Source organism: Rhamphochromis longiceps, linkage group LG9 (genome assembly GCF_057381845.1).
Source record: "Rhamphochromis longiceps isolate RC_006_pf linkage group LG9, R_longiceps_female_GT1.1, whole genome shotgun sequence".
NCBI classification, from domain to species: Eukaryota; Metazoa; Chordata; class Actinopteri; order Cichliformes; family Cichlidae; genus Rhamphochromis; species Rhamphochromis longiceps.
Window position 1 is genome coordinate 9,208,044 of NC_140565.1, and position 26,157 is coordinate 9,234,200.

The 26,157-nt window shown below is 40.1% G+C and overlaps 2 protein-coding genes across 3 annotated transcripts in view; both read left to right on the forward strand.

Moving 5' to 3' along the window:
* The first annotated feature begins 10 nt into the window (after nt 1-10).
* LOC146661645 (cAMP-responsive element modulator-like) lies at nt 11-8,319 on the forward strand. The gene is made up of 6 exons (XM_085417746.1): nt 11-127; nt 1,606-1,722; nt 1,876-2,049; nt 2,254-2,343; nt 6,410-6,554; nt 7,306-8,319. The coding sequence occupies exons 2-6, from the start codon at nt 1,653-1,655 to the stop codon at nt 7,448-7,450; spliced, it is 624 nt and encodes a 207-aa protein (XP_085273872.1). The 5' UTR covers nt 11-127; nt 1,606-1,652; the 3' UTR covers nt 7,451-8,319.
* A 1,973-nt stretch (nt 8,320-10,292) lies between these two features.
* The window catches only part of ccny (cyclin Y), a 45,930-nt gene continuing 30,065 nt past the window's right edge, over nt 10,293-26,157 (forward strand). For both annotated transcript variants that reach the window (XM_085418162.1, XM_085418163.1), the window contains exon 1: nt 10,293-10,995. In XM_085418162.1, coding sequence (XP_085274288.1) covers nt 10,842-10,995 — 154 coding nt within the window. In that variant the 5' untranslated portion in view covers nt 10,293-10,841. The remainder of the gene's footprint in view (nt 10,996-26,157) is intronic.

The following is a 26,157-nucleotide window of genomic DNA, read 5'->3' on the forward strand; positions in this document are numbered from 1 at the left end:
CAATCAACCAATCAGAATGGGCAAGAGAAAAAACACACTGCCTAACGGGCTCACCGATACACACACACGCCAAAAATAAATAAATAAATAAAATAACTCCGTCAGTTAATCATCATCATCTACTAAGGTAAGAGTTTCTTTTAAGACTCATTCACACAAATACAGCATTGTGTACATACAGGCCGTACAATGTCGGCACAATATATTTGTTTACTAACAAGTTCTAGTTCTAGCTAAATGCTTTACATGTGCTAAAACATCAGTTAGTTGCCAGGACGCTTGACCAACATGATATTGTTTTTTACATGACCATTTAACATCTTTTTACATTGGTTACCAAATATGTGGCAGCTGATCGCAGCAAAAGGTTATTGATATGAAACAAAATCTCAACTGAGCCAGTGTCTGTCGTCCACTTTTTGTTCCATTTTTGTTAACCAAAATCTGGCACATGTTACTTACAGGGCAGTGCAAAAGTCTTTAGGTATCCCTCTTTTCTTTATATTTTACTTCCAATAAGGGTCTTTCAAAGTGTTTCTTTGGTTGCTTTTTGAATTCATTTTCAATTTAGTCTGATAATTAACCTGATAATTTTCAGAGGATTTTTTTAACCTATGAATGATGAAGAGGTGAAAACAGCAAAAAAAAAAAAACAATTTGAAACTAGATATTTAGACACTTTTTTATTTGCACTCCAGTAATTTATAACATGTATAATAACATGTAAATTGGTCCCATTTATGAGAAAAAAACAAAATCCAAAATACAGATATAACACAGCTTGACAGGAATAAAATAGCATTTTTGGAAAAGAGCTAAAGAGCTATTAGCTGAAAATTTAGCATTGCTTAGCATAGCTCAGCATGGTGCTTGCAGTCTTTAAAAAAATGATACTGCAAAATAGCAAACAGAAGAAGAAGTGGAAGGGTGACTGTCAAAAAGCCATTCTTAAGATAAGAAAGGTTTGCCAAATTACATAATAACTGGACTGTGACATTAAAAGCATGCCTGGATTGAAAAACACAATGCAACACTAACAGTCATGGATTGGCCTCCCCAAAGGCTGGACCTGGACATTATGGAAGAAGCATCTTGACAGGGAAGGGAACAAAAAGAGAGAAAAATAAAAAGACAAGCTTTGAATATCCTTTAAGAAGCCTGTTCGTGAAAATAACTTTTTTCTTTTTAAATTTTGCTTATATACCGTATTTCCATGCATGTTTAGACACGTTTCAGTAAATCACTGCAGCCATTCCCTGTTTTCCAAGAAAAATACAAAGAAATGAGGTGTGGCTCAAGACTTGATTTTCACAGTACTGGATATCTTACTGCAAACCACACGCTATACTTCAAACCCCCGATTTGCATAATGCAAAGCTGAACACTGAGGCTAAATAGAGAAGTGGTTCATAAACTCCAGGAACTGGTTGAGTCATCTCTTCTGGGGGCTTGACTAAACCGTCACGTCATATTTTACGAAAGTGCAATATCTCTAGAATCTAAGTACATCTAAGAGGTGCCAATGTGGCAATGGTTTCCTCATAGATGCAACTCTCATTTCATTTTCTTAATGTGAGTAACGTTACCTTCTTCTGTTTACCCCAGGAACTAGCACAAACAGGTGATTTACGATTGAACCAGTGCCTCTCAGAATGAATCAAATGAAGACAGATGAGAAATATCAGCTGCCTGTTGACCAGCAAAAGAGCTGCAAACAGAACAGTAAGCATGCCGCGATCACACAGTTTACAAATCACTATCACACTCCAGCTAAACAACATTACCATCACATGAGTTCAGTACAATTAGAGCAGATAATTTGAACCTGTGACATCTCAAACTGCTAATATGTAATGGGCTTTTTTACTATCCCAGATGGGCTTTTTCAAAGAGTTCCTGCCACGATAATGCCTAATAAGGTAGAGAACCTGCCATCGATGGCTATGACTAGGACACAAACACTCCAGTATCCATTAAGCACTTCTCTTCAGTGCTGTGGAGGGATCCAGAATTGGGCACTGCACCCCTATACTGCGTATTCCTTACCAGGTAACCCCTTATTTCCAGATTCATGTGAGTGTTTTTGTGTCAAAAGCAAAAGTAGTGACAGGATGGTGCTGCTTCCTCTGGATTCCTGCAGTTTTTTACATCTCTGTTATAACAAGAAACAGATATTAAAGAGGGGGAATGTTCGTGCTGCAACTGATAAACAAAGCAGTGATGCATTAAACCTCAGCTTTTATTTTTTAACAGGCACTCCGGTCAACTTCCAAATCCGTTCACAGATGCTGGCATCAATTGCCAAGGCCAGCACATGCACACCAAGTCCTCCACCAGAAACCTGTGAGTACAGCAGAGATGCTCTCAATGATATGCTATCACTTCTAGGTAGCAGCTGATTGCCCTTGTGCTGCTGCTGAGTTGCTACACTGGGTGACTAAGAACTGTAGAAGCAAAAACAGGCATTTCCTACACGAACTGTATAAATGCCAGAGGACAATATTAAGCTCCAGGAAAACCACACACTGTTTGTTATAGTCAATATAAGGCCCTTGTATGTAGTTACCATCTATGAGACACATCAGAATTGACTATCTGATAATATTGTATCCTTTCTGTTGGTAGATTTGCATACTCTATGCTCACTAGGGATTGGGAGCATAAACTCATCAGGAAAGTGTTTACTGGGGAAGCCAAAGGAAGTTGTCCCATCACCTTTTCTGTAACCAGCCTTTGTAACCGGCATTGTCTACACTTTTCAGAGTGAGGAAAGCTACCTTTTTCACTCAGTTTTATATCTTCCATCCATCTATGCACTTTCTGACACTTATCCAGGTCCAGGTAGGAAGAGCAACAGTCAGACATCCTTCTCCCAAGCCACCTCCTCCAGCTCTTCTGGGGAGATCAAGGCTTTCCTAAGCCAGCTGAGGAATGTAATCTCCCCAGCATGTTGTGGCTCTGCCCCCATGACTCGTCCCACTATGATGGCTGGAAAACCTCACGTAGATTGTGGCTAGGAAGCATCTCAGTAAGATGTTGAACCACCATAACTGCCTTATTTCAGTGTGGACGAGTAGCAGCTCTACTCTGAGTTCCTCAAAAATGACCGAGCTGCTATTGCTAAGGCTGAGCCCGGCCACTCTCCTGAGGAAATTTCCACTGCTTGTATCTGTGATCTCATTCTTTTGATCACTAGCCACAACTCGTCACCATAGGCAAGGGTTGGAATGTAGACCAACCTGTATATTGACAGCTTTGCTTTCATGCTTAGCTCTCTTTTCACCACAGGTAGAGCATCCGCACTACTGCAGACACCTCGCCAGTCCATCAACTGACCAATCAGGTTGTCTGAGTATTCAGTTAGCATAAGCCAAGAAGTTAGCTAATGCTATAAAAACTATCACAAGCAAACCAACACAATTGACCAAATTTGACTAGCAGAAAACTGAATTTGATAATGCACTATTATTATGTTCAATAAAGAAAACACTTGAAATCCTTACCATTTGTTTCAGAAGAGAGTTTTATATAAGCAAAAGCTTTTTTTCCATTTTCCACCGCATTCCAAAGCTATCACACAGCAATGTGATTGGTCAGTTTCCATGTTGATACTGGACCAGCATTATTATGATGATGCAGGAACAACACCAATAAGAGAAAATCAGATAGATCAGTGTCTTTATATTTACGTTTTTATCTTAAATCATCTGAAAGATAGATGAGATTCAAAGTCCAGCAGATAGGTTTCATTATTCATAGTCTATATTTGGCCTCCATACCAACTTATACAGTATTCAAATTTTCAGCCTGTTTCTCCGATTCTCTATTCACTCTTTATTCTCCGCGCTACTGATGACTTACCACCCTGCAAAATTTGCGATGATCTTGAAATATGATGCATTTCCAAAAGAGCATAAAAAGAAAGAACAAACTCCACCTCGAGCCGAAGCATGTTTATGTACATCTCTCTGTGTGTTAATCACATAATGATCCAAAGTTGGACAGTGTAAAAGTCCATTTGAATACTTAACACTTTAGCTTTCACTTCTCTCACTGTGTGTTTTTACAGTGAGGTTGCAAATTCAACTTAAGTCAAGGATCTAAGTGCTTCCTCCACCAGTAACTCCCCGCCAACTCAAATGACTGAGAAAGTAACAGAAATTTGGGAGAAATGCACACGTACAGACGTCATCAAGCTTTTACATCATTCCAATTACTTAGATCATACCTCTGTGATGCCTGCAGGGGGAGCCAACTCCTTTAGCTTGGGGTATGGAAGGTGCTGTGGCAGAAGGAGGAGAGCTATTTATATTTGTTCAATCGATAACTTTATCGATATCAGTAGCCTGTCTATTTACTGTATAGATCTAATTTGAATAAAAGTACAAATGTGAAGATTTGACATAAAATAAGAGTTCCTATCACACACTGGTGACTTTTTGTTCTGCTTTGAGAAAGCAGGTTTTCAGTATTGCAGTCATACTTTGTGCTTTCAGCTGGCTGTTTGCTTCGGAGCTGAAGAGGCGCTTCAGTCTAGCTGATAAAAAATTCCTCTCCAAAGACAAACAGCAGAGCCCCTGACTCATAGCGCTGTGTCGGGAGAGAGCAAACCATACTGTTGACATCAGGAGGCCAGTGATGTCATGGTGATGTCAATGCCTCTAATTGTAAATTGCACACACACAGCTCCACTGTTGGCCGTGGTAATGTTTCAGTGAGAGAGAAGACTCTGAAAGGGGCAGTTTCTCTTGGAAAAGCTGGGAGCGTATACAGTATGGCTGTGACTGGGGATGAGACAGAAACAGGTATGTCTCTTTTATTACCGGATCTTTGTGAGAGTGCGTTTTCAGATTGTTGTTTTGTTGGACTGTCTCTTTAAGAGTTAGTGAGATTCGTGAGTTTATGGTGAGTGGGAAAATTCACAGTTAAAATAAGTTAGAAGCTTTTAGACTGAAAAAAAAAAGATTATTGTGATGCTTGCTTTTTTCTTCTTTATATGTTTTCAGTCAGTTTTTCCCCAAACCAGCTCAGTTAAGATCAGTAACTTCCTCAAAATAACGTCACAAGTAGGGTCCTCTGAGAAAAGTACCGGATGATCTGAAAGAAATAGAGATTATCCTCGTTTTCCACGGTCAGCTGCATCAAGATTGCTCCGGAGGAAACATTTTCACAGGATCTGCCTGTGTCTCTCTGTTTCTCTGCCTCTCTCTCTCTTTGTGAAATGCTTCAGCGCTCTGCCCACTCAGAGCACATAGCAGCACCGGCTGACGTCACTGCTCTTCCTGGAACAAGCCCCCCAGCAGCGACATGCACATGCACCCAATGAATAAGATGCACACTGACGTCAGCTGCTGGCCACACTGTGATTACATACGGCTCTTTTCGCAGTTCCAACATGTCAGAGAATTAATGAGTCCTACTGGTGCTGACCAAACAATGAACAGAAGGAGAAGTGGACAGGAATGGCACCGTCTCTCAGTGTCTGTTTCTCTCGCAGCATCACACGCTGGCTTGATTCGATAAGATTTTGTCAGAATACATACAACCGAGTCACTCATGCTCTAATTATTTCTGTTTCTTATTATAGCGTTAAGCAACATACTGGGTGAGCGTGTGATAAAACCATTTAAAATCTGAATTCTGTTTAATGGGAACTTGCAGTTACAACGCGTTCCAGGATTATTCACGCTGTGCTTTATTTTTGTCGATCTAAAATAAATAGATAGCATGTTGATGTTGAATAAAAATGTGAAAATTAGATTATGATTTTGGGTTTGAAAGAGGCTGTTCCACAAAACACTTTTCACACTACCAGTTTTAACTCTTTACCCCTTTGAATGCCTGCTGGTCTTTATTGACATATACTGAGGTGTCAAAAGTCATCACTAAGGGTACAGGTCGTGAAATGCTGTCTTTATGGGGAAAAGAGTTAAAGATGTTGCTTGTTACTGGATCTCTAACTCCAGTAGCTCTGATAGCAACTGTAGCTACTCAACCAACTGCAACAAAAGTCTTCCGGCTTTTGATTTAATAATTTAAGCAAGCGAAAAATTTACATTACATAACAGCTGATTCCTGCCATCAGTAAATGTCATCTTTCATGAGTACAGCCTTACTGTGTTGCCTTACTGTGTCCATAGGAATTAAGAGGGTAAGTAGCAGTAAGCTGCTGCTAATCAAATGATGTAACAGGCAGATAAAGTCAGGCAATGATTACTTAAAGTTCTTGCTGCTAAAAGTGGTTCTGCAAAGCTACTCAATCAAGTGTCATACTGAACTTTTATTTTACATGAAAAACTGCAAAATACAGTTTCATTAATAAACATTCTGTCTATTAAGGATGTAAACTATTAGCCTAAAACGTATGACCAAAGCTCTGAGTCTGATGTGTTGTTTTGCGTCTCCCTAGGTACCCCTGGTGACCTGACTGGCTGCCAGCTGCGTAACCCCACTTCCAGCCTCCCTCAGGGTGTCGCAGGGCCCAGTGCTCACAGCTCCCAGAAACTTATAGAGGATGCCTTACAGAAGAGGGAGCTGCGCTTGATGAAGAACAGGTATAGAGGAGTGCTTACATTCATTCTCTTGGACAATATAACCCAGATAATAAGGCATTCGTGCCAACACAGTAACAACAACAATTTAAATAATCCAGTGTCAGCTGGATAGATTCAAAGTATATCCTTGGGGAATATATCTTCTCTCATTCCTGCTGTGTCTGTTGTATAATATACAATCATCTGCATGATAATACATGACATGTCCATGTAATAATAAGTTTTATAGCACATCATTAGTTCACCACATAATTCCCCTTCATCCACACTCTTTATCTTCTAATTCTTATTTGTCCTCACGTTACCTTCTCTGCGTCCTGTGTTTGGTGTGTGGAGTGAGTTGTCTCACATGGAGGTTAAAATGTCAAATTTTGTGCGCATATATACGTATACGCGTTTATGTGGATAATAGTGATTTGCCGGTGAGCAAACAGAGTACTCTACATTGTGCGTTGACTATGTGCTTGCTGTAAACAGCTGTTTCCAATGCCAGCTTTTCTTGGTTGTCTTTTTTCCTGCATTTCTTCCCTACACTGTGATTTTACTATGATCGGCTATTTATCAGTGAATCGTTGTTTACTTTGTAAGATCCTCCTTTGGTTGGCTGTGATGTAAAAGACCTAGCCTGGAGGTTTTTGAATGGTAACGCCTTCAAAAAGATAATCATCTTAACCTTTCGTGGTAGGCTTTTTGTATGTGTTGTTCTCAGATTAACAGCTTTAATGAGTCCTCTGTTGTCCACTGCTTCCAGGGAAGCTGCCCGTGAGTGTCGGCGGAAGAAGAAGGAATATGTCAGGTGCCTTGAGAATCGCGTGGCCGTGCTGGAAAATCAAAATAAGACTCTGATAGAAGAGCTTAGAGCCTTAAAAGACATCTATCGTCACAAAGTGGAGTGATGGGGAATCGGGATTGTGTGGACTGTGTCGGTTTGTTTCTGTGGCCTATCTTGAGGACTCTGTGTACATATACACGCACTCCAACGAACACACACCCTTTGTAGTTGCTAATTAAATGTGTTTACACAATGATGTCGGTGTTTCAGGCTCTGAATTATCCATGCACCAGCAGCAGCTGAAATATGCAGCTTGTTTCAGGAGATATCAGTGAGTATTTGTGAGCCAGGCTTCTAGAGGAAGTAGGCCCTATGTGGATCAGAATGTCCAACAGCGGAGGTTAAACCTGAACGTGTCAGCAATGGCTTTGCGTTACCTTAACCGCATTGCGTTTTACATTCCTTTACAATATTATGATGTGGGTCTGTTCAAATACTCCATTAATTGGTAGTCTTTGTGATGGCTTTGTTTGGAGGACTGTTCAGGGAGAAAAATGCTGCCAGAAGCCAAATTTTCAAATATCAGGGTTCATGTGATCTTCAGGGCTTCACAAAGTTTGTGGGGGTTTTTTAAATTTTGTTTGATTTTAGAAGGTCCGATGCCTCTAACCAGTGGCATTATTATTTATTCGGGCAGGTTTTGCTGCACATTGTTCTATATTTTTGGGATATTGCAGCAGAGTTGAGTGTATGTTTAGAAAAAATATCTGTTTTTGATACATTTGCATTAACTTGTCGTTTCCTTTTTTTGTTCCCTTTGCATCTGTATCTGTGATTAAATTTAACACTCTAGTCGTGAGACAGTTGCTCATTTGTTTTTAATGACATATTAGCTGCTGGATTCTTGGTGTATCATTTCTCCTCTGCAGCACGTTAAGAATCGTCAGAACCCATGTGAAGGCCTTTTGGAATGTTTTCACTTCAATAAAATTCTCGTTCAGCCTCTCTGTGTCTTTCTTCTCACATGCAGTAAATGTTAAAGACGTGCATATGACTTAAAACTAGTCAACGGGAGTTCATTTGCTATTAGTTTGGGCTTAGAGAGATAAGACGAAAGGCCTCACGGACCTTATAAGCTAAAGTTCCATTAAAGCAGACGCTGCCACTCTGAGTCTCAGCCTTGGGTTTCTGCTTGGAACATGACGTTCCGTTCTTCACTGATGGTGATGGCTCACCTTGATACTGAGACTGTCACTAATAAAGCACAGTCATTTCCTCTCTTTTGTTGCATTTTTGCAGGTGACAGACATTTTGTGGAAGAGCTGCACTTTTAATGGACGAATGGAAGATTAGAGAGTGCTCTTAAGCACATTTTCTTAAACCACAACCAGTGGAACACAGATGTGCCAACGGAAAGGAAATATTTTCCTGCTCTCTTTAGTAGCGCTATTCTCATGCTTAGCAAATTGAGAAATTGTTGCTCTAAAAAGGAAAATATTAAGAATCTGTGCTTGATATTTAACCAGCTCACAGGATGGAAGGAGAAAAAAGGGACTCGTGGATAGCAATGAGGGATCTTGATTGTGCAGTGCTTGTGTCACTCCTATGTGTAATTTGCCTCAGAGACCTAGTAACAAAGCAACAAAGGAAAGAATCCAGTATCACTGAGACCAGCCTTGCACCTGGGCCTATTGTGAAACCTTATTCCTGTCCAGTCTCTAAACACTTCCATCGTCAGAGAGAAAAGAATCCACTATTTGGGAACAGTATAATACAGCTGTTTTGAGTTTAAATGCTGCATTTGCATACCTGACCTATGCTATCAGATCAAATGCTTTGTGCAGGTACATCTTACATCCTAATTAAAACATACCATGGGCTTTATTGAAGTGACTAATCATCCAAAATCCTGCCATGAATGCTTCCACACTGCATTCATAGAATAAAAAGCACAGCACAGTCTGTAATCTTGGTAACTGGTAGGGGGGGAAAGAAATGGAAAAAAAGATCAAATTACAAAATACATGTTTTTAAAAATTTAGATAAGCTTGTCATAAAATGCAGTGCAGGTACAGTACCAGCAGGCTGCACTACAGCATCATGCCTGGTCATCTCAGTCTATACAATCCTGCAAACAGGATTTTTTTTCTCATTTTTCCAGCCTCGGTTTACAAATACACATTGTCGTACATTTGAAGAAACGTCCTGATTGAACTGGCTATTATTCTTCAGGGCTTCACTTTGTTTGCATTCCCAAACCCCAACCAGAAAAAAATCCAGTTAATACTACAAAAATCAAAGATTTTTTCACATGCAAAGGAAAGCCCCGTATGGGTTTGCCAGTCATTAGTCAAGATCAAGTAATTTACTGTACACAAACACGGGTGTGGACAGGCGTCTGTGTTTGTGCCCATAACAAGTCATAACCAGGGAAACAGCACAGTTCATTCACCTTTTCAAGCAAAATGAACGGCTTTCTATTTTAAGTTTACAGATACACCAACAACTGCATAAAAATATCGGTTAAAAAATGGGGTAACGAAACGTAGCGTCATTACGTTGTATTACATTCCTTAGTTTCCTTGGTTGTATCCTGTAGACGGTATTATAATTGAGCATTTATTACACGGTTGTAACTACCCACTTGAACCGGAACCTTTTCCATCACAGCCACAGCGCAGTGGGTTTTTTTTTTTAAAGATATGTTTATGAGCGGCAGGGAGCGTGGAATTTTTAATAAGAGTAATAGTCTTTGCAATTTATATGTTGAGCTACATTTTTTTAAAGGAACTTTAAATAAAAATCAAAGCGCACTTCTACCTCGGGAGTTACTTTTATCCCTCAATTTCTTTATAATCACAAATGCTTTCTTTTCTGGCCATTAACGGCCCCTAATTCGAAACTGCTTAAGCAACTTTGGTTGTCGAAAATCTGACTGTACTTGTAGTACCTGAAAGCAACACGGCAGCGGATGTAGCAGCAGCAGCAGTCTACCGTACTCTGGCAACCATGTAGCGCTGAGAGCAAAAACATCTTCCTCTCCGACCAGCTCAAGTGCCATGTTCTTATATCCGTATCGTTATAAAGTAACAGTGCTCGGAAAATGTGTCTCAGAGAGTAAACGCACGCTCGGAGAGGAATTACAGGGCGAGGGAGTCGACAGCGATACCGAAGCCTGCTATCCAGGGGCACCACCTCCCCTCGCCTGGAGGTTTGGAAGTGGACATTTAGCTGGTTTTCTTTTTCATTAGCCAACCTTGGCGTTTTTTCTCTTTTTCTGTTTTTTTCTAGTAGCTCCCAATGGCTCCATTTGTTTAACTAAGCGTGCCGTGGACGCGAGAGAAGGGCGTGTAACGCAAATTGTACCAGGGCAAAGCTCGTTTGCACCGGGGTCCCGTCTCCGCGTTACCGCCCCGTTTTTTCCTCTTGTAGTAAGGCTAGCAGCAACAGCAGGGAGAAAGCCTGCCGGGTGGAGTTGGGCTTGAGGAATACAACCGAAAGCTGCTTTCGCAAACATGGGCAATACAACCTCCTGCTGCGTGTCGTCGAGCCCCAAACACCGGAGAAGCAACCACTCCAGGCTGGAGCCCTACCGGCCCGAGCCGGAGCTGAGTCGCGAAGACACGGGTTGCAACCTCCAGCACATCAGCGACAGAGAAAATATAGATGGTAAGATGCAGACTGGCTTCTTTATGGCATTTAAATAAAAATAAGAAACTACAAGTTTTTTTCCTCAAGATATTATTGATATTATTTTATAATAGTGTTGCAAATCGTTTAGTATTTCATATATTGTGATTTATTACTCCAATATGCTCACGCTTCTGCAGAAATAGGCGATTAAACAGGTAATGCGACCTTGCAATGTCTGTGCGAAGGACCCACCCTCCCATAATACCAATAACTGCGGTAACTGTGGGCTTCATCTTCTTTGGACTCCTAGCTTGTAAATCTGCCATATTTCATGTTTCCAAGCTTGGATGGCTGCAACATGAGGATAGTTTTCCTCAAAAAAAGATAAAAAGATAAAAAAAAGAACAATTTCACTGATACCTTTCATTCCTGTGACACTGCCATAGAAAAACAACAGTGGGCAGGTTGAATGAGTCCGATGTCTTCAGGGTGGACCTTTGTCTTGTACGATTTTTGTTAAGCGTCTGCGTGTGAAAGAATGCATAAGGCAGGGCAGTTTGAGTGCGGGTCGCTGTTCTGGTGGGAGGTGATGGTGCTGGACAGGGTGTCCACTCACTTCCCTTTTAAGTAGGAGATGTGTAACCAGTTTAAACTTTCATTTACACCAGCACATTCACACTCTCACGCACACACACAGATAAAAGTCAAGTGACACTGCTTTTGGCCTCTAAACATTAACACAGACGTTGGAGACATGTAGCATTTGAGTATCAGTAGTATTTCAGTCTGACTGAAACAAATTTATTTAGGGTCAGTGACTTCATCCGATTCGAGCCAGGCCTTAAGTGTCCCTGTTTGTGTATCCTTGAAAATCAAAGAAACCCTGCAGAAACTCTAAGGAAATACGAGGGAGAGGGAGTGAATGGGGGGAAAGGAAGTCATACCAGCATGCCATAGCAGTAAGGAAATTACCAGTAATGCTTGAAGAGATGTGCAGTAACTATGAAACATTAGCAGGAACCAGCCCCAATGCTGGTTGCTGAAGCGGACTTATCACAGTTTCTCAACTGTGGCAGTGTTTTTTTGGTTTTTTTGGTCCCCTCCAACCACCACCACCGCCAAAGCTACAGTGTACTGCTCTCAGTCTAATGCCTTTTTCCAGGCAGGAGATGTGTACCATTGTGTACCTAATATTTCCTACGAACATGACATTGCGCAATACGAGTTTTCTTACTAAAACATGGTGGAAAGACCGAAATGTGTTCATTTTTGTTTCTCTTTCAGTGCTATTTATGACTTTCTCCAAAGTGGTTGCATTTTTTTGTGAGCTGCACAACTCGCACTGTAATTAGGGACGTGCAGTCGTACCCCTGCCTGTCTGTTAACGTGTAAAGCAACACAAACTTTACAAGGTCTGACCTGTTATGGTTGATGTCATGAGTGTTACAGACAAGACAAGTGACAAGGGTGCACATTTGAACATGAAGCCGACCGATGCAAACGTGCATGTCTGAAAGAGGGGCTCACATGATGTGCTTTGAATACAAGCTCTGAACTGTTTCTTCAGCAGCTTTCTAAATAATGGATCAGTCGTGGAGTGGGTCATGTGAGTGTTGGCCTGCGTGGCTTTTAATAAGTATTTGGATGTTTACGCTGCAAAGGATTTCTTAGTTGCTAACCACTGATATTGATATTTCAGATGTGGGTTTGGATACCAACAGGCTAAGCAAAGTAGCACAGAAATCCTTTCTACCTAGTTCTTTCAGGTCCTCTTGGGGATTCAAAGGCATTGCAAGGAGGGGCCTGCCTGGGCCTCCCGTTGCCTCATCTGGACCCACAGATCTCCCGTGATAGAGGCTGTGTCTGATGAGGAGCGCCAGTTGTGAGATGGGCTTCACGGTTAAAAACACCCTTTAGTCACAGCCCGGCTCCTGATTACACAGCCCTGTGCCTCAGTCCTGCTCCAGCTTGTTTATTTTCCATGTGTTTACTGGGTTTTGAGGTAAACTCAGTGCAGTCCACTTTTAAACAGACACGTTTATTATTCAAATCTAGTAGATGCGTGATATATGTAAAGTCAGATCAGTAGTAGTAGTGATAATTGCTGTTATCAAGCAGTCACACCTCTCATTATGGTTATAACACTTTCACAAGAAGTTGTGTGAGGTCAGTCCTAATAAAGAGCAGATTTATCCACGCGCCCAGACAGCTTTCAAGGGAAACACATGTTTGGCAGCTTGTACCTGCAGTTTGATTTCATCAGTCAGTGACCGCGGCATTCTAACAGGAGTACAAGTATAAGAAGTACAGTGAGTATGACAAATCTAGCATTTAAACATATAATGCTACCATAAACCTTTACCTGGATAAATAAATGCTTTTGGTTGTTTAGACCTTCAGTAGATAGATTATTAAGTTAAGTAAACTGTTTTATTTCACAGAGTCACTGGACAAGAGCTCAAAGTAACCAACAAACCAACAAATCCAGAAACAAAGCTCAGCATTGTGCCGTTTACAATAGATAGAAAGCAGGACACAAGGGCAGACTCCATGCTGGTTATTTGTGTTTGTCCCAGGCTATTTACACTAGTGATTAGGTAGTGACCCCTTCACCCTCTCACTGGAACTATAATAGCATTCCATAGGCACAAGACTCATCTGTGTATCCTGCACAGGATCACAGCTTTGTCCAGGGAAACGGGTACATATATACATTCGATATAATATGACTTTAGCTGTACAAAGTGCATCTCTGCCCCTTTGTATTGTGTATTATTATTTACGTTACCCTGGCTACACAGAGCTCGTGATTTATTAAAAAAAAAAACTGCTGACAGTGGTGACAACACATGACCACACTCTTGTGTGTTTGTGTGTGCAAACAAACCACCTCAGTGCACATCTTACTTAGAAGTATGAAAGGCTCTGTTGCTGGGTTTTTGTAATCATACTGTATAGACTGTCTATGTTCAGTCTGCCCTGTTATGGCTGTTTTGCAGATTATGTATAGCAATGCCCATGCAGAGATTTGTCAGGGTCAAGTTTGTAATATGTAATTAAGCAGCTGGTTCCAAATGAGAGGATATTGCTGTTAAAATACTTGTGCTTTCTCTCCGGTGTTGTTAGACTGGTGGCCTGTGTGGTTACTGAGCAGATTACACAGTCGAGATGGTTTCTATTTTAAATGCATTTGATATAAAAAAATTCACGACTAGTTATGTAAAGATGTGTTTCTAAAAATCTGTAAAAGGTGGCTTTTTCAATGCAGCATTGGTGTGTGTGTGTATAAAGGGTTTATTAGCATGACTAAACACCATAAATATATATTTTTTAAATACCTTGAGTTTGTCTGTCATCACACACATTTCCACAGGTAATATTTCTGATTATTTATTTATTTTGAATTAAGAAGGTGAACGCATGAGTTTCTCCTCTCTTCTGAATGGAAAGTCTGTTACTGGCTGAGAGCTAGATTTTTAAAAGTTATTCTTAACACTCCCTGTAGAAGAAAATGAGAGGGAAACAGAGGACATGATTTGAACAGAGATAATGATTAGACCTCTATGTGCTTCTTTACTTTCATTGCTGCACAGAATAGTGAGCGGGATCTCCAAATCAACAGCAGATCTATTTTTAGCCTAATTTGATCAGAGACCTTTGTAATGTTGAACCGCAGCTCAGCAGCACCAAGTAACGGTAAAACTAAACCTCTTGCTCTCTCTTAGAATTCAAAGAAATGTGAAAGGTGATTAAACAGATGGATCCCTCACCCTGTTTGGATTTTACTTACCACAGACATCTGTAAATGAGCAATGGCTTCAGGCCCAGCATTTGTCCATCTCATCAGTGTTAAAATTAGTTATTTCTGGAGCATGCACACACACACACACACACACACACACACACACACACACACACACACACACACACACACACACACTGATGAGTCTTGCTTGCAGGCTAATTGAAATCTGGACATGGATTATTCATGCCTGGTTGATGAGCCCGGGGAGTCTCCTAACTACATCTATGGTGTATGATACTATTTTATTTTGAGTGTGTGTGAGGTGAAAATATTCCTAAAAACCTGATTTGTTAAATGTCTTTTGTAAGTATATAGATGTTAGATTTACTTTAAGTAGGGATTTTACCCATACCCATGTGAACCATGCCAAGTGCAGAATTGCAGAAATTCATATTTGAAAATTGACATAATTAAAAACTGCACGTCAAAGCTTTAAGATGTTGCAAATCAAATCTTGAGCCAACCTGTCGCAGAGCTTTGCTGGATGTTTTCATGTTTCTCGAGGATGTGACTTTAGATGCTGTTCATGTGCTGTAGATAGAGCTGGGCGATATAAGATTTTTTCATATCACGATATGTTTTTTTCATTTCAGGCGATAACGATATCTATCACGATATAAGCCAAATAACTATATTTGTAAGATTTAAATGTGCCGTTGCTCACAAGTAAAATGTGAAATAATCAGCAGCTTGTTTTTATTTAAATATTTATTTCCCATAATAAGTTCAACAGGGTAGATGTACTTAAGGAACATGAGACTTTTTCAGATAAATAAAGGCAAATATTGCAAACTACACAAAAGGCAGCCGCTAAAGCGTTTAAGTTTCAAAATAGAACAAACGAAACAAACTAAATTGTCAATTCCACTTAGAAACAAAATATTAATTCTAAAAATAAATCTTAGCTTGTGTTACAGAAGAACAGACAAAACTGACTAACTTTTGTCAATATCAAATAAACTGAGAACTAAAAGGAAATTCTCAATCTCTCCTTGTTGTATAGCTTAGCTTTTCAAACAGTTTTAACAGTTACTTTAGTCTGACAAAAGCCAAATGACGAATTAGCGCTTCCAGTCAGAGACTGAGGCTACGTCCACACGTACACGGGTATTTTTGAAAACGGAGATTCTCAGTTTTCGTTTTAAAAAATAATCCCGTCCACACATAAAGGCAGAAATGAAGGAAAACGCTGCTATGAACATGCCAAAGCAGCAGGTGGCGCTAGATTCCTAACCGTGCAGAAATGTTGGCCAATCAGAAGTCTAGAAGCCTCGGTGGGAAAAAGTAAACAAAGCTGGGGCATAGAAGCAGACCCGAGTCGTATGTGTGGACGGACAGTAACTGTGTGTATATGTAAGCATTTAAACACTGCAGAGAGTAGAATTAACAGTATTGTAGAAATTCATTTCACCGAAACAATAACGTGGCGCACAGTGTGATGTCAAAAAATGCGCACACCTTTGACGCTGCGTTTTCTCCGTTTTTCTCGTCCACACGTAAATGCAAAAACGGAGTTTCCAAAAATCTTCGTTTTCAGTGACCAAAAACGCCGTTTACGTGTGGACGAAAGGTGCAAACGCATAGAAAAATCTGCGTTTTCAAAAATACCGGGGTACGTGTGGACGTAGCGCATGCACCAGTTTATTGTATTTCCAGACTTGCTTTCGGCACAATTTACAGTGCACGCTACTCTGTTTTTTGTCAGACTTGAAATAGCCGAAATACCTTCACACTACGGAACTTCTATGGCTCTTCCGTTCGACAATCTCTACGGCATTGGAACCATCATCTGTTTTCTCTTCGGTCACGCTCGGTTGATTTTTCTAGTCGGCACACTCATTTCCTCCATTACCCGGGTGGTACGGTGGCTGGCTGCTTCCCAAACAAATACACATGTGCGGCTTGGCACTTGTGCTGTACGTAACAAGTCACGTGACGTGACGCTGCGGCTGTGATTGGTTCAGCTCTGGATTGGATTGGCTGTTCTTTTTTTTTTTTTTTAAGAGGACAAGAGCGGCGAGGTCTATCGCGATAGTTGAATTTTTCTATCGAGAAAAAGTTATATCGCGATACATATCGTTATCGTTCTATCGCCCAGCTCTAGCTGTAGATTTATACCTCTTAGCCATAATAGGCTGAGAGGTAATGTCATCACCCCGCTGGATGGGCACGTGGTTGGTGTGGACACCCAAGTTTGTGACAACGCAGCCACGTAGCTGCCACTTCTTCTTTTGTCCTCTGCTGTGCAGTATCCTTAAATTTTTTTAAGGACACACTGCACATCATGCTGAGATGGGCCACATTTTCGTCTCTATGGGAATCACCTATTGTGTTATCTTTGGCATTTTTCATGCATTCAACTGAGAAATAGGGAAGAAGTGATGTGTTTATTTGACAGGCTGCTAAAAACAGAGTGCCTAAAGAAAAAAGACAGAATTTGTCTTTTTTGTAACACTGCCTCGTCCCTTGACCTAGATAGCTGTTGGATGATTGAATGATTCACAGGTCAGTTTTAATTGACTTAACAAACAGAAAAGGTACAAGAATGCACTGAAAATCAGCGAAAAAAGCAGCTCATGTCCAAAGAAAGAATTTGAAAGGGTTTTAGAGTCTTTAGAGTAGCTGTAAAGTCTGGAGAACTATTGCTCAACATCACGAGAATGTCTGGCACCTTGGAAGCAACATATAAGGAAACTAAGAGTTTTGCATTATAATGATCAAAACAAATATCTGACCAGAAAATATTAATTGATTTGATTCAAAGACAATTGGGACAGTCTTACATTATAGAGGGTTCGTACAGGTGCTTGAAAACCTTGAAAATGCTTGAATTGTAATATTGTCTTTTCAAGGTTTGAAAAGTGCTTAAATTTCAGATGTGGTGCTTAAAAGTGCTTGAAATTGTATTTCATTCACCACAAATAACTATCTGACCGAATAGTTTTCTTATCAGGTAGAGAAATAACACAAGTCGCAAAGTCTAAAAAAAACAGGGGATGAGTGCACTAAACTTGCTTTAGAAATGATTGAAATGCGTGTGATGGAGTATGGCAGCCTTATTATAGCACTTAGTTATGGCATGGGGATTTATTGAATATGCTGTGAATTTAGCTAACATTACTTAGCAGTAGCAGTAATGTGAGTTACTTCACTCAAGTAAAAGCTTTAAACGTTAATCTGACACTTAACTAACCAACTTATGGCTTAAGGAAATAATGGTAATAAGAGGGACTGATCCATATGGGCACAAAGAATAGCCACTTTTTTGTGCTTTCATTCAAAATCTGTTTATTTTTATAAATTATAAATGGCTTCAACTCACATTGAGGCCTGTGTGGCACTATCAGCCACTGAGACAACATACAAATTTAAGTGTTTTAATATTTCATACTTTAAGGTTGCCTGTTTATTTAAGGTACATTATAATTGTACCTAAAAATATCACAGATGATAGACTAAATAAATAGATTTTAGGTAGATGCTTGTGCATTCTTAAAGTCTTGTATATTGAATTAAACTGAGTGTGTCATCTGTTCAAAGCCTCTCCAGTCAGTGCTGTTTTCCATGCCTGTCTTACTGTACATGGTGTTATTAGCACAAACACTTTAAAGGTGATCATTTATGACTATGACAATAATACAGACAGCAATGTAGTCAAACATCTCACAGTTGGTTTTATTGGGAATTAACTTCAACCTGTTAGACCTCCAGGGGTTTTCTGAGCTTTCTGTTCAAAAATGAAATGACCAAAATAAATTTTCTCTGCAATTAAAAACTCTGTGTAAACAGTTTTGGTATCAAATAAAGCTAACACTTGTGAGATGTCATCAGATGTATACATATTACTGCAGATGTTACTATGTCAAAGTTGCTGTGACTCAAACATAAAAAAAATTAGATCTTTTTATAACCCTCACCTAATGTTTAAAAGTATTTTACAGTATATAACACCTTTGAAAATATGCTTCGGTTCACATTTAACTCCAGAAAATCATAAATCAAAATATGGATATTATCTGTCCACAAATTCATGGTGATGCATTTGCTCTTTAAACTTTTTGGTGTCTTTGCTTTGTTTGGTGTCTGTAGAAATGATTTATATGAGATTTTAGCTGCGATTCAGAGGTTTCTGTGGACACTACTCATGTCGGCACTTACATTTCTGACTTCGTGTTATAACCGATTAAACGTGATCTCCTCCCTTTTGCCCCCATTTTTGGGTGCGTGGGTGCTTAACTAGTTAAAAAAAAAAAATCTGTCTCCTATTTTTTTGTCGCATAGGAAAGAAGCATCCATACCTCATGCGAAGACTTATTAATTTGGCCTTGGAGATGAATATCTCTAACAGGCTGATTTGTTCACATTTGCAAATCTTAATTTTTAAGAGAAATGTGTTTTCTGAGTTGGTGCAATATGCGTATAGTGTACAATGTCCTTTTCCAGTATTTGTCTGTGGTGCATTTTTCTATGTAAAAAGTGCTTGAATGTGACCCTGAAAAATATGTATGAACCCTGATTATAAAACAACCTCTGAATCCTTTGCTGTAGGAAGCTACAAAATTTTGTATTTTGGCTTAAAAACTAAAAAAAATGCCAGATTTGCAGTCCCTGAAAGTATGTTAATCTTCTTCTTAATTAAAGAAAAACATTGTGTCTTTTTCTTTTTTATAACTCACAAAGCACATTGAGCTGTCTGACCATTCAGCTAAAGAGGACATAATGGTGGATGGTGTAGCAGCCTTTTGACATCTCTCCCACTCCTTTGTTATTAAACAGAAAAAACAAAATTACCTGATGAAAGAACTAACAAAATAACTACGCAGTCTTTTAGTTAACTAAAAGAAGAACAAAAAAAAATCCGATAGGCTGTATGTGACTTTCACTTTGTCTTGTTTTGTTAAGCAAATTTAAATTCTGTAGCATCAGGGCTGTCACTGTTACCCTCTCCACCCATATTGAAAGTGGTTTCTCGTGCAAACTGGGTGGGTTGTTAAAATGCACTTTAGTAAATGTAGGACATTAACAAAAGTTTAAGTGGAGAAAGCAGGTTCAGCACTGATTTTAGGAGTAGGATGCATAAGAGTGTGAAAGAGGCTGTGGTTGAGCATGAGTTTGAAACGGCTAAGGGGCATTGTTGTCCGATGCAGAGCGGTCGGATGTAATGCGGTCACAGGTGTGAGGGTTTTACAGCTACTTTGAATGTGGATTAGTCTGTCGGTCCATTTCCATCGTGGTAGCTGGAAAATCAGTGTTCAAGTTGAACCTTTGATTTTCCATGTGTCTAAATTATATGTCTGTGTGAGGTCTTAGTCATCCAGGTCACGGTAGTCTAAGGAGCTTGGAAAGAAAGCGACTGGACTTGTTTGTTTATGAATATACAGAAGTTCATTTGGCAAAGAAAAGGAAAGAATGCTGCACAAAATAAAGCAAAATATATTTCAGTGTCACGTCATCTGTTCTGATTCAGTTACGTATCGAAAAGGAGTGCTGATTTAATCTGACCCCTTCACCGTAAGTTAATATTTATCAGTTAATATTTATTTAGCTTCCTTACTGATATAAACTGCAGATCCACCATATTTTTGATGGCCTGCTGGAGGAAGTACTTTAGCTTCCTCCAGCGATCAGTTTAGTTTAATGAATATTTTACAGTTTGTCATTTAAGTACTTTACATTACCTCTTTCCTGCTGGAGTATTGTTCCAGGTCTGCAACCTTACTCTGCATTTTGGATGCAGAGGAGCTTTACCTCCTCCACAATATCAAGCATGCTTTTCTCCTGCAACCTGATAGTAGAAATTTCCTCCATTAGGAAGTCAAGAGACTTTATAGTCATCTTTGGCTCCATGTTAGCCACACAACAACTCCCAAACAGGAAGCCTTTAAATAGTTAAGTGTTCAAAATCGTCTTGATCTTCACATATAGCTCAGAAAAAACACACAAACTGACTTAAGAAGTGCAACATTCATGCCAGCACCACAATGACTTACTAACTTCCCTTTAACTTGACAGGTTTGCATTTTCCTTACTTTTAAACACCACGTCCTGTCACCATCTTTGAACAGAGGGCGTGGTTACGACACCAACTGTCTGCCCCCTAAAATGCAGTTTTGAGATCCCTTCCCAGGCGCCTCAACCTCCACTCACATCTACAGGTGACCTTAATAGGTCACATGATATGGTGAGGCAAGGTGTTATAATGGTTTCACTTGGAAGTCTCTGGTGATAATGACCCACTCCTTTTCACAGGTTGACTCATGTGAGGAGGTGTGATCAGTGACCCTCTGTGGTTTAAATACCTGGAACTCTCAGATGAGGTGAAACATCTTCATGAAACTTAAAGTCCAGTCGCTTTCTTTCCAAGCACCTTAGCCTGTGTCTAAAAGAGTTCAACTAGATGGAGAGTTAGGTATTAGTTAGGCTTGTTTTGAAATGTACAGTGAGACCAAAGCTAGTGAAACTTGAAAATGTGTTAAACGATGTTGTCTTGATCAATATTACCCACTCCTTACCGAACTGATTCCTTACAGCAAGCATCAATATTGTGTAATTCTCATCTTCTCTGATGAGTAGCTCTAACGTTTAATCACATTCTCATTGTACAATTCAACATTTTAAGTAATTAGGCCCAACAGAAATCTCTGGAACGAACTGATCCCACACTGTATTATAGCACTCTGTTTTAATTTAGAATAATCACAACTGTTAGAATCCAGTTTTAGCAATTATCCATTTTCATTTCTGAAATTAAGTTTTCATAGGACCTTTTTCATGAAATATATGCCACAGTGGGTCAGTAATTGGCAGTGTAAATAATATTTTGCTACCTCTTAAAGTCGTTTTCTGCCAGTTGTTTAATGTCAGTATTGATTTCTCTTTCCCTAATCACCAGTCAGCACAGTTACAAAAGGAAACTGGTTTAGTCAAATGCAACATGCAGCACGCAGCTACATTTGGTCATTCTCGCTGTTTTGTTTAGGTGATGGTGCTGTTTGGGCAGACTGTGCATTAGGCAGCACACAGAACAAACACTCGCTAGCTGTGATTTCATCTCTCTGTTACCTGGGGTTTTCTCACATTGGTGCAAATTGTCACAGTCAGACTTCACACAGCTTTGTACTTGGGAACCGGCATGTTAAAGGCCGTGTTCATCGGTGTTGTAGTGTCTGTTTTTGGACCATATCTCGGGAGGAATTCTGTATTGTTGTTAGTTACTTGTGTTTAGGCACACTGCTGCACTAACAGGACAGCCTCAGCTTTTTAGATAGGAGCCAGACGTGAAATGTGCTTTTGATGAAGCAAAGAAGCTGCATCAGCTGTTGAGTGGCTGTTGTTGGTGGGGATGGTTTGAATCATGTCTGCTTTAAGACACTGACAATTACAGCCTGCAAGAAACTCTTCATTTGCTTGACAACTTCTTGTTTTTGCGGGCACAAGCCAGTGATTTCCCTAAAGGACTAACAAATCATTTCAGAGGGACTTAATTTCCATTTTAGAAACAAATTAACTGATTCACAGATTGTTAATGAAAATCCAATTGTCTGTGACAATCTCATTCTGGTGTCCCGGTTGGCTTGATTTGGCTTTCTAGTGGGAAGACACATTTACTGTCCACAAATGAACTAGTCACTGCAGTCCCCAGAGAGATTCACATTGTAATGGCTTTCTGCCACTTCTGATGAAGGGAAGGGAGCAAGATTCTGGATCTCTGATAAGGAGCACTCATTAAAATACGAGAACGTGTCTCTTCATGGATCTCGCTGGACTTTCGGTGCTGCTGTACATGAAATAATTTGAGGTATTTGTTTAGTCGGTTAAATACTGTTAGATTCAAAGGTCATATTACTTAACTCTGGTTTTCTCTGGACTTTACTTCTTTACCAGATATTGGAAAAAGAAAAAAAGTGCTTTGCTTAATTTCACAAGTGCACTTTTTATAACAAAAAGTAAGGAATTTCTTTAAATTTACAGCAACATTTTGTAAATGTAAAAATTATCCGTAGTTTGTTTGAGCCTGAGGTTAGTGAAATCATTTATATCTAATGGAAAGAAAAAAAAAAGTGACAAAGGAAATGCCAGATGTGTATGTGAAATCATCATTTATAAAGGCCAGTGGGCAGAAGACCTGTTAAAATAGCACTCATGGTTCAACCATGTGCGCGCAGAGTTTTAAATAGGTCTGCTCGAAGGCAGCCCTGATGCTCCACTGGGCCTGAATATTTTGATCTGACCAACTTGGTGTTGATTGAGAGAAAAATAAACTCAACAATTAAGCTGCAATTTTGGCCTAAAGGCTGTTTTTTTTTTTTTCTGTCTCTTTCCGTCTTTGCTGTCAAAATGTTAAGCAGGGGCTTTTGGAAGAGGGCTGGGTAGTGAGGCGTGGGAATGCCGGTAACCTTTGTGATCCAGGTCCTCATTCTGTATTCTGGAGTGTATTCTACACGTCCAGCTTGTCAAGAGTGTGTGGCTCTTGCAAGCAGGATGACCAAACAAGATGAACTGCCTGTGGCCGGTGTCTCTGTAGATCCCTACCAGTTATTTTGAATGTTAGAATCAGGAATCAGCTTGAATAATGCTGTGTGTCTGCTTGCTTGGTGTAACTGCTGCTTTTACCACGCAGCGACATTAGATGTGGTGTTTCGGCGGCTTAAGAGATCTTTTGGGGATAGCTGTCAACAGGCCACTTGAATTATTAGAAAAGCTGTGAAGACAAAACAGTGTCTGTTTGTGTTGATTTAAAGAAAGAGCGCATCAACAGCAAGAATCTTTACATCATTCTTTATATTCTATAATAAAAAAGACCTAAAATTAACCTCAAGCCTTTTTTAATCTTCCTCTTTATTTGTTTTAAATGTCCTTGAGCAAGGCACTTAACCCCCCAAAGTGCTTCTGTAGCACAAAAAGTGATAACGGGCATATGTACATGGTTTAACACAGGTGTGTCAAAGTCGTTTTACATCGTGGGCCACATATAGCTCGCTTTGATTTTAAGGTTACCTGTAAAAGAAACTGTAAAACCTAAAAAATCTATGCACTTCCTCAGATTTTCTATCTTTGTTAGGCCGATTGTGGCCCCCAGGCCTTATGTTTGACACCCGTGGTTAAACATTTTTAGAAAGAAAATCAGCCTGTTTTTTTTTTCTTCCAGTTTTAACCAGCCGCATGACTGAAATGGAATCCAAGCAGGAGGAAATACACAAATTCAGATGTTTGTTCATAACACATTAGATCAGCCTTCCAGCTGTGTTGTGTATAAATGTGCTGTATAAATAAATTGACTTTGCCTGACTTCAACACCTGCTGCTGCTGTTAGATGTTCTTTATGAGGCATTAAAAGAAAAGCGACTCCCTTGGTTCATTTCACAAGTTAAATTGGTCGACCTCCTCTGCAGGTTAGTACAGTATTACATATTTTAAATTAATCTCAAAATAAATACCCGTCTTTTTAAATAAAGTGAGAACTTGAACAAACTAGAAGTTGCGAGTGAAAACACATTTGCTAAATTATTCACAGAGGCAAGACTCAAATTGAGAAACAGGAAGAGCTGTCATTATCAGCAGATTTTTCTCTTGCATCATCTGTCTAGCTCATACTTTCACATCAGTGTCGTCAGTGTAGCATATTATTTTCAGACACCTTCTTGAGAATGAAAAGTAGGTGTTCATGGGACTTGACAGTAAGAGTAATTGCAGTCAGATGATGCTGCCCTATGAAGGAAACGTGACGTGGGATCATTCTGAGGGTAGAGTAGTGAATGAAGCTGTTGTTGATTGTGGTGACCCTTGTGGCATCGGGGCTGATTTGCCCAGATAAGCTGCGCTCGCAGCCATCACATCATCAGATGGGACCAGTGGAGTTGTTGGTTACGGTGTGAGCAGGTGTGGAGGTAATTACATGCTGCTGATTGGCTTTTGGAAACCGAGCTTGGCTGCCAACATGTCGCCAACACCTGACAGGCACCACAGTCGACAATATACCACTCAGATGCGAGTTATGGGTCATTGCAGTGGGGTGGTTCAGCTAATTTGACGTCGGCTCATTTTCATTTTTGCCTATCATTTATTTCATCGCCCATTTTCTAAACTGCTTCTTCAGTTCATGGTTCCCTGTCACGCTACACATGCGAGTGTTTACCACTAACTTTGTGCATCACTGGAAAGCCATAGTTACTCTGCTGTGTTTGTTTTGGTTGCATGCTTGTGTACAAATGTCGTACGTGGGTATGTGTGGATTTTGATTCCAACATGTTCCAGCGTGCATGCGCGTTGTGGAAATGTCAGCACGGGCAGAGTGTGATGGAGCTTGGCACAGATGGCTTTCCTGTCATCCCCGGCTCCTTCCACAGCTTGACACTAGATAAAGCTCACAGAGAGAGGGAGAGAGTGGTTTGGATTAGTTGAGGAGCATAGAGCGGCAGGGCTAATGCATCACACTTGAGCAGCTTTCACAGGTCCAGCAAACACAGGCCAAAAGCATATCCACACTATTGTTACATCTCAAATCAGCGTCATTGTGCTTTTAGAATAAAAGAGCAAGATAAGTACTAGCTGCTCAGTAGTTTCCTTCCACTGTTTTAATTCCTTGTTCTTAAATTGACATATATACTTAGAACCCCACTAGCATTACAGTGCAGTATCATATTTACCGGATTGTCCATTCAGATAGTTTTTCCTAGTTTGTCTATACCGAGAGAGAAACTTTAGCTTGGATTGCTTTTTCAAATCTGCATTATGTCCCCCCAGACTGCTGTTTATTTAGACTGCTTCAATCCTGTTACCACTAATTGGCCATATCTGTCCTATGTGTCAGCAGAGATGGTGCTTCAGTACAGCCACACCTCTGATCTGTGTGTGTGCGTGTGTGTGCTTATAAAGATTATTTTAATCCTCAACTATTGTTTCTATTTCCTTATTTGTCAGTTCTTTGCTGTCAGCCCTGTGCGCTTGATTTTCTTTCCTACTGTTTTATCAACTGCTGCTTTCAACCCAGACACTGTCTTCAGACCAGTGCCTGACTTCCCCAAAACACCTAGTTAAACTGAACTTCTGAGATGAGATCCAATTGCTGTTTTTCTGTGGATGCAGCAGGCATATGAAGTTTTGCATTGCACTTAAAGACGATGCTGTGGATCTCATACTGCGGATTTCATCCTGTGTTGCACTGTATTACCGCATCAGCAAGCAGTGTAATGGTCTGCAGCAATTAGTACAGTATAAGCAGGTGGTAAAGGCAAAGAGAAAGACAGGAAGGGAAGAAAAAGGCAGCAAGCCCGCCTGTCTGTCTTTGCCTTTGATGGGCCTGCCTCTACCATCCGAATCGTTTCAAGCTAGTGTTGCCTAGTTACAGCGAGCAGAGGATGCAAAGGTTGGGAGGGGAAAGAAAGAGGGAGGGT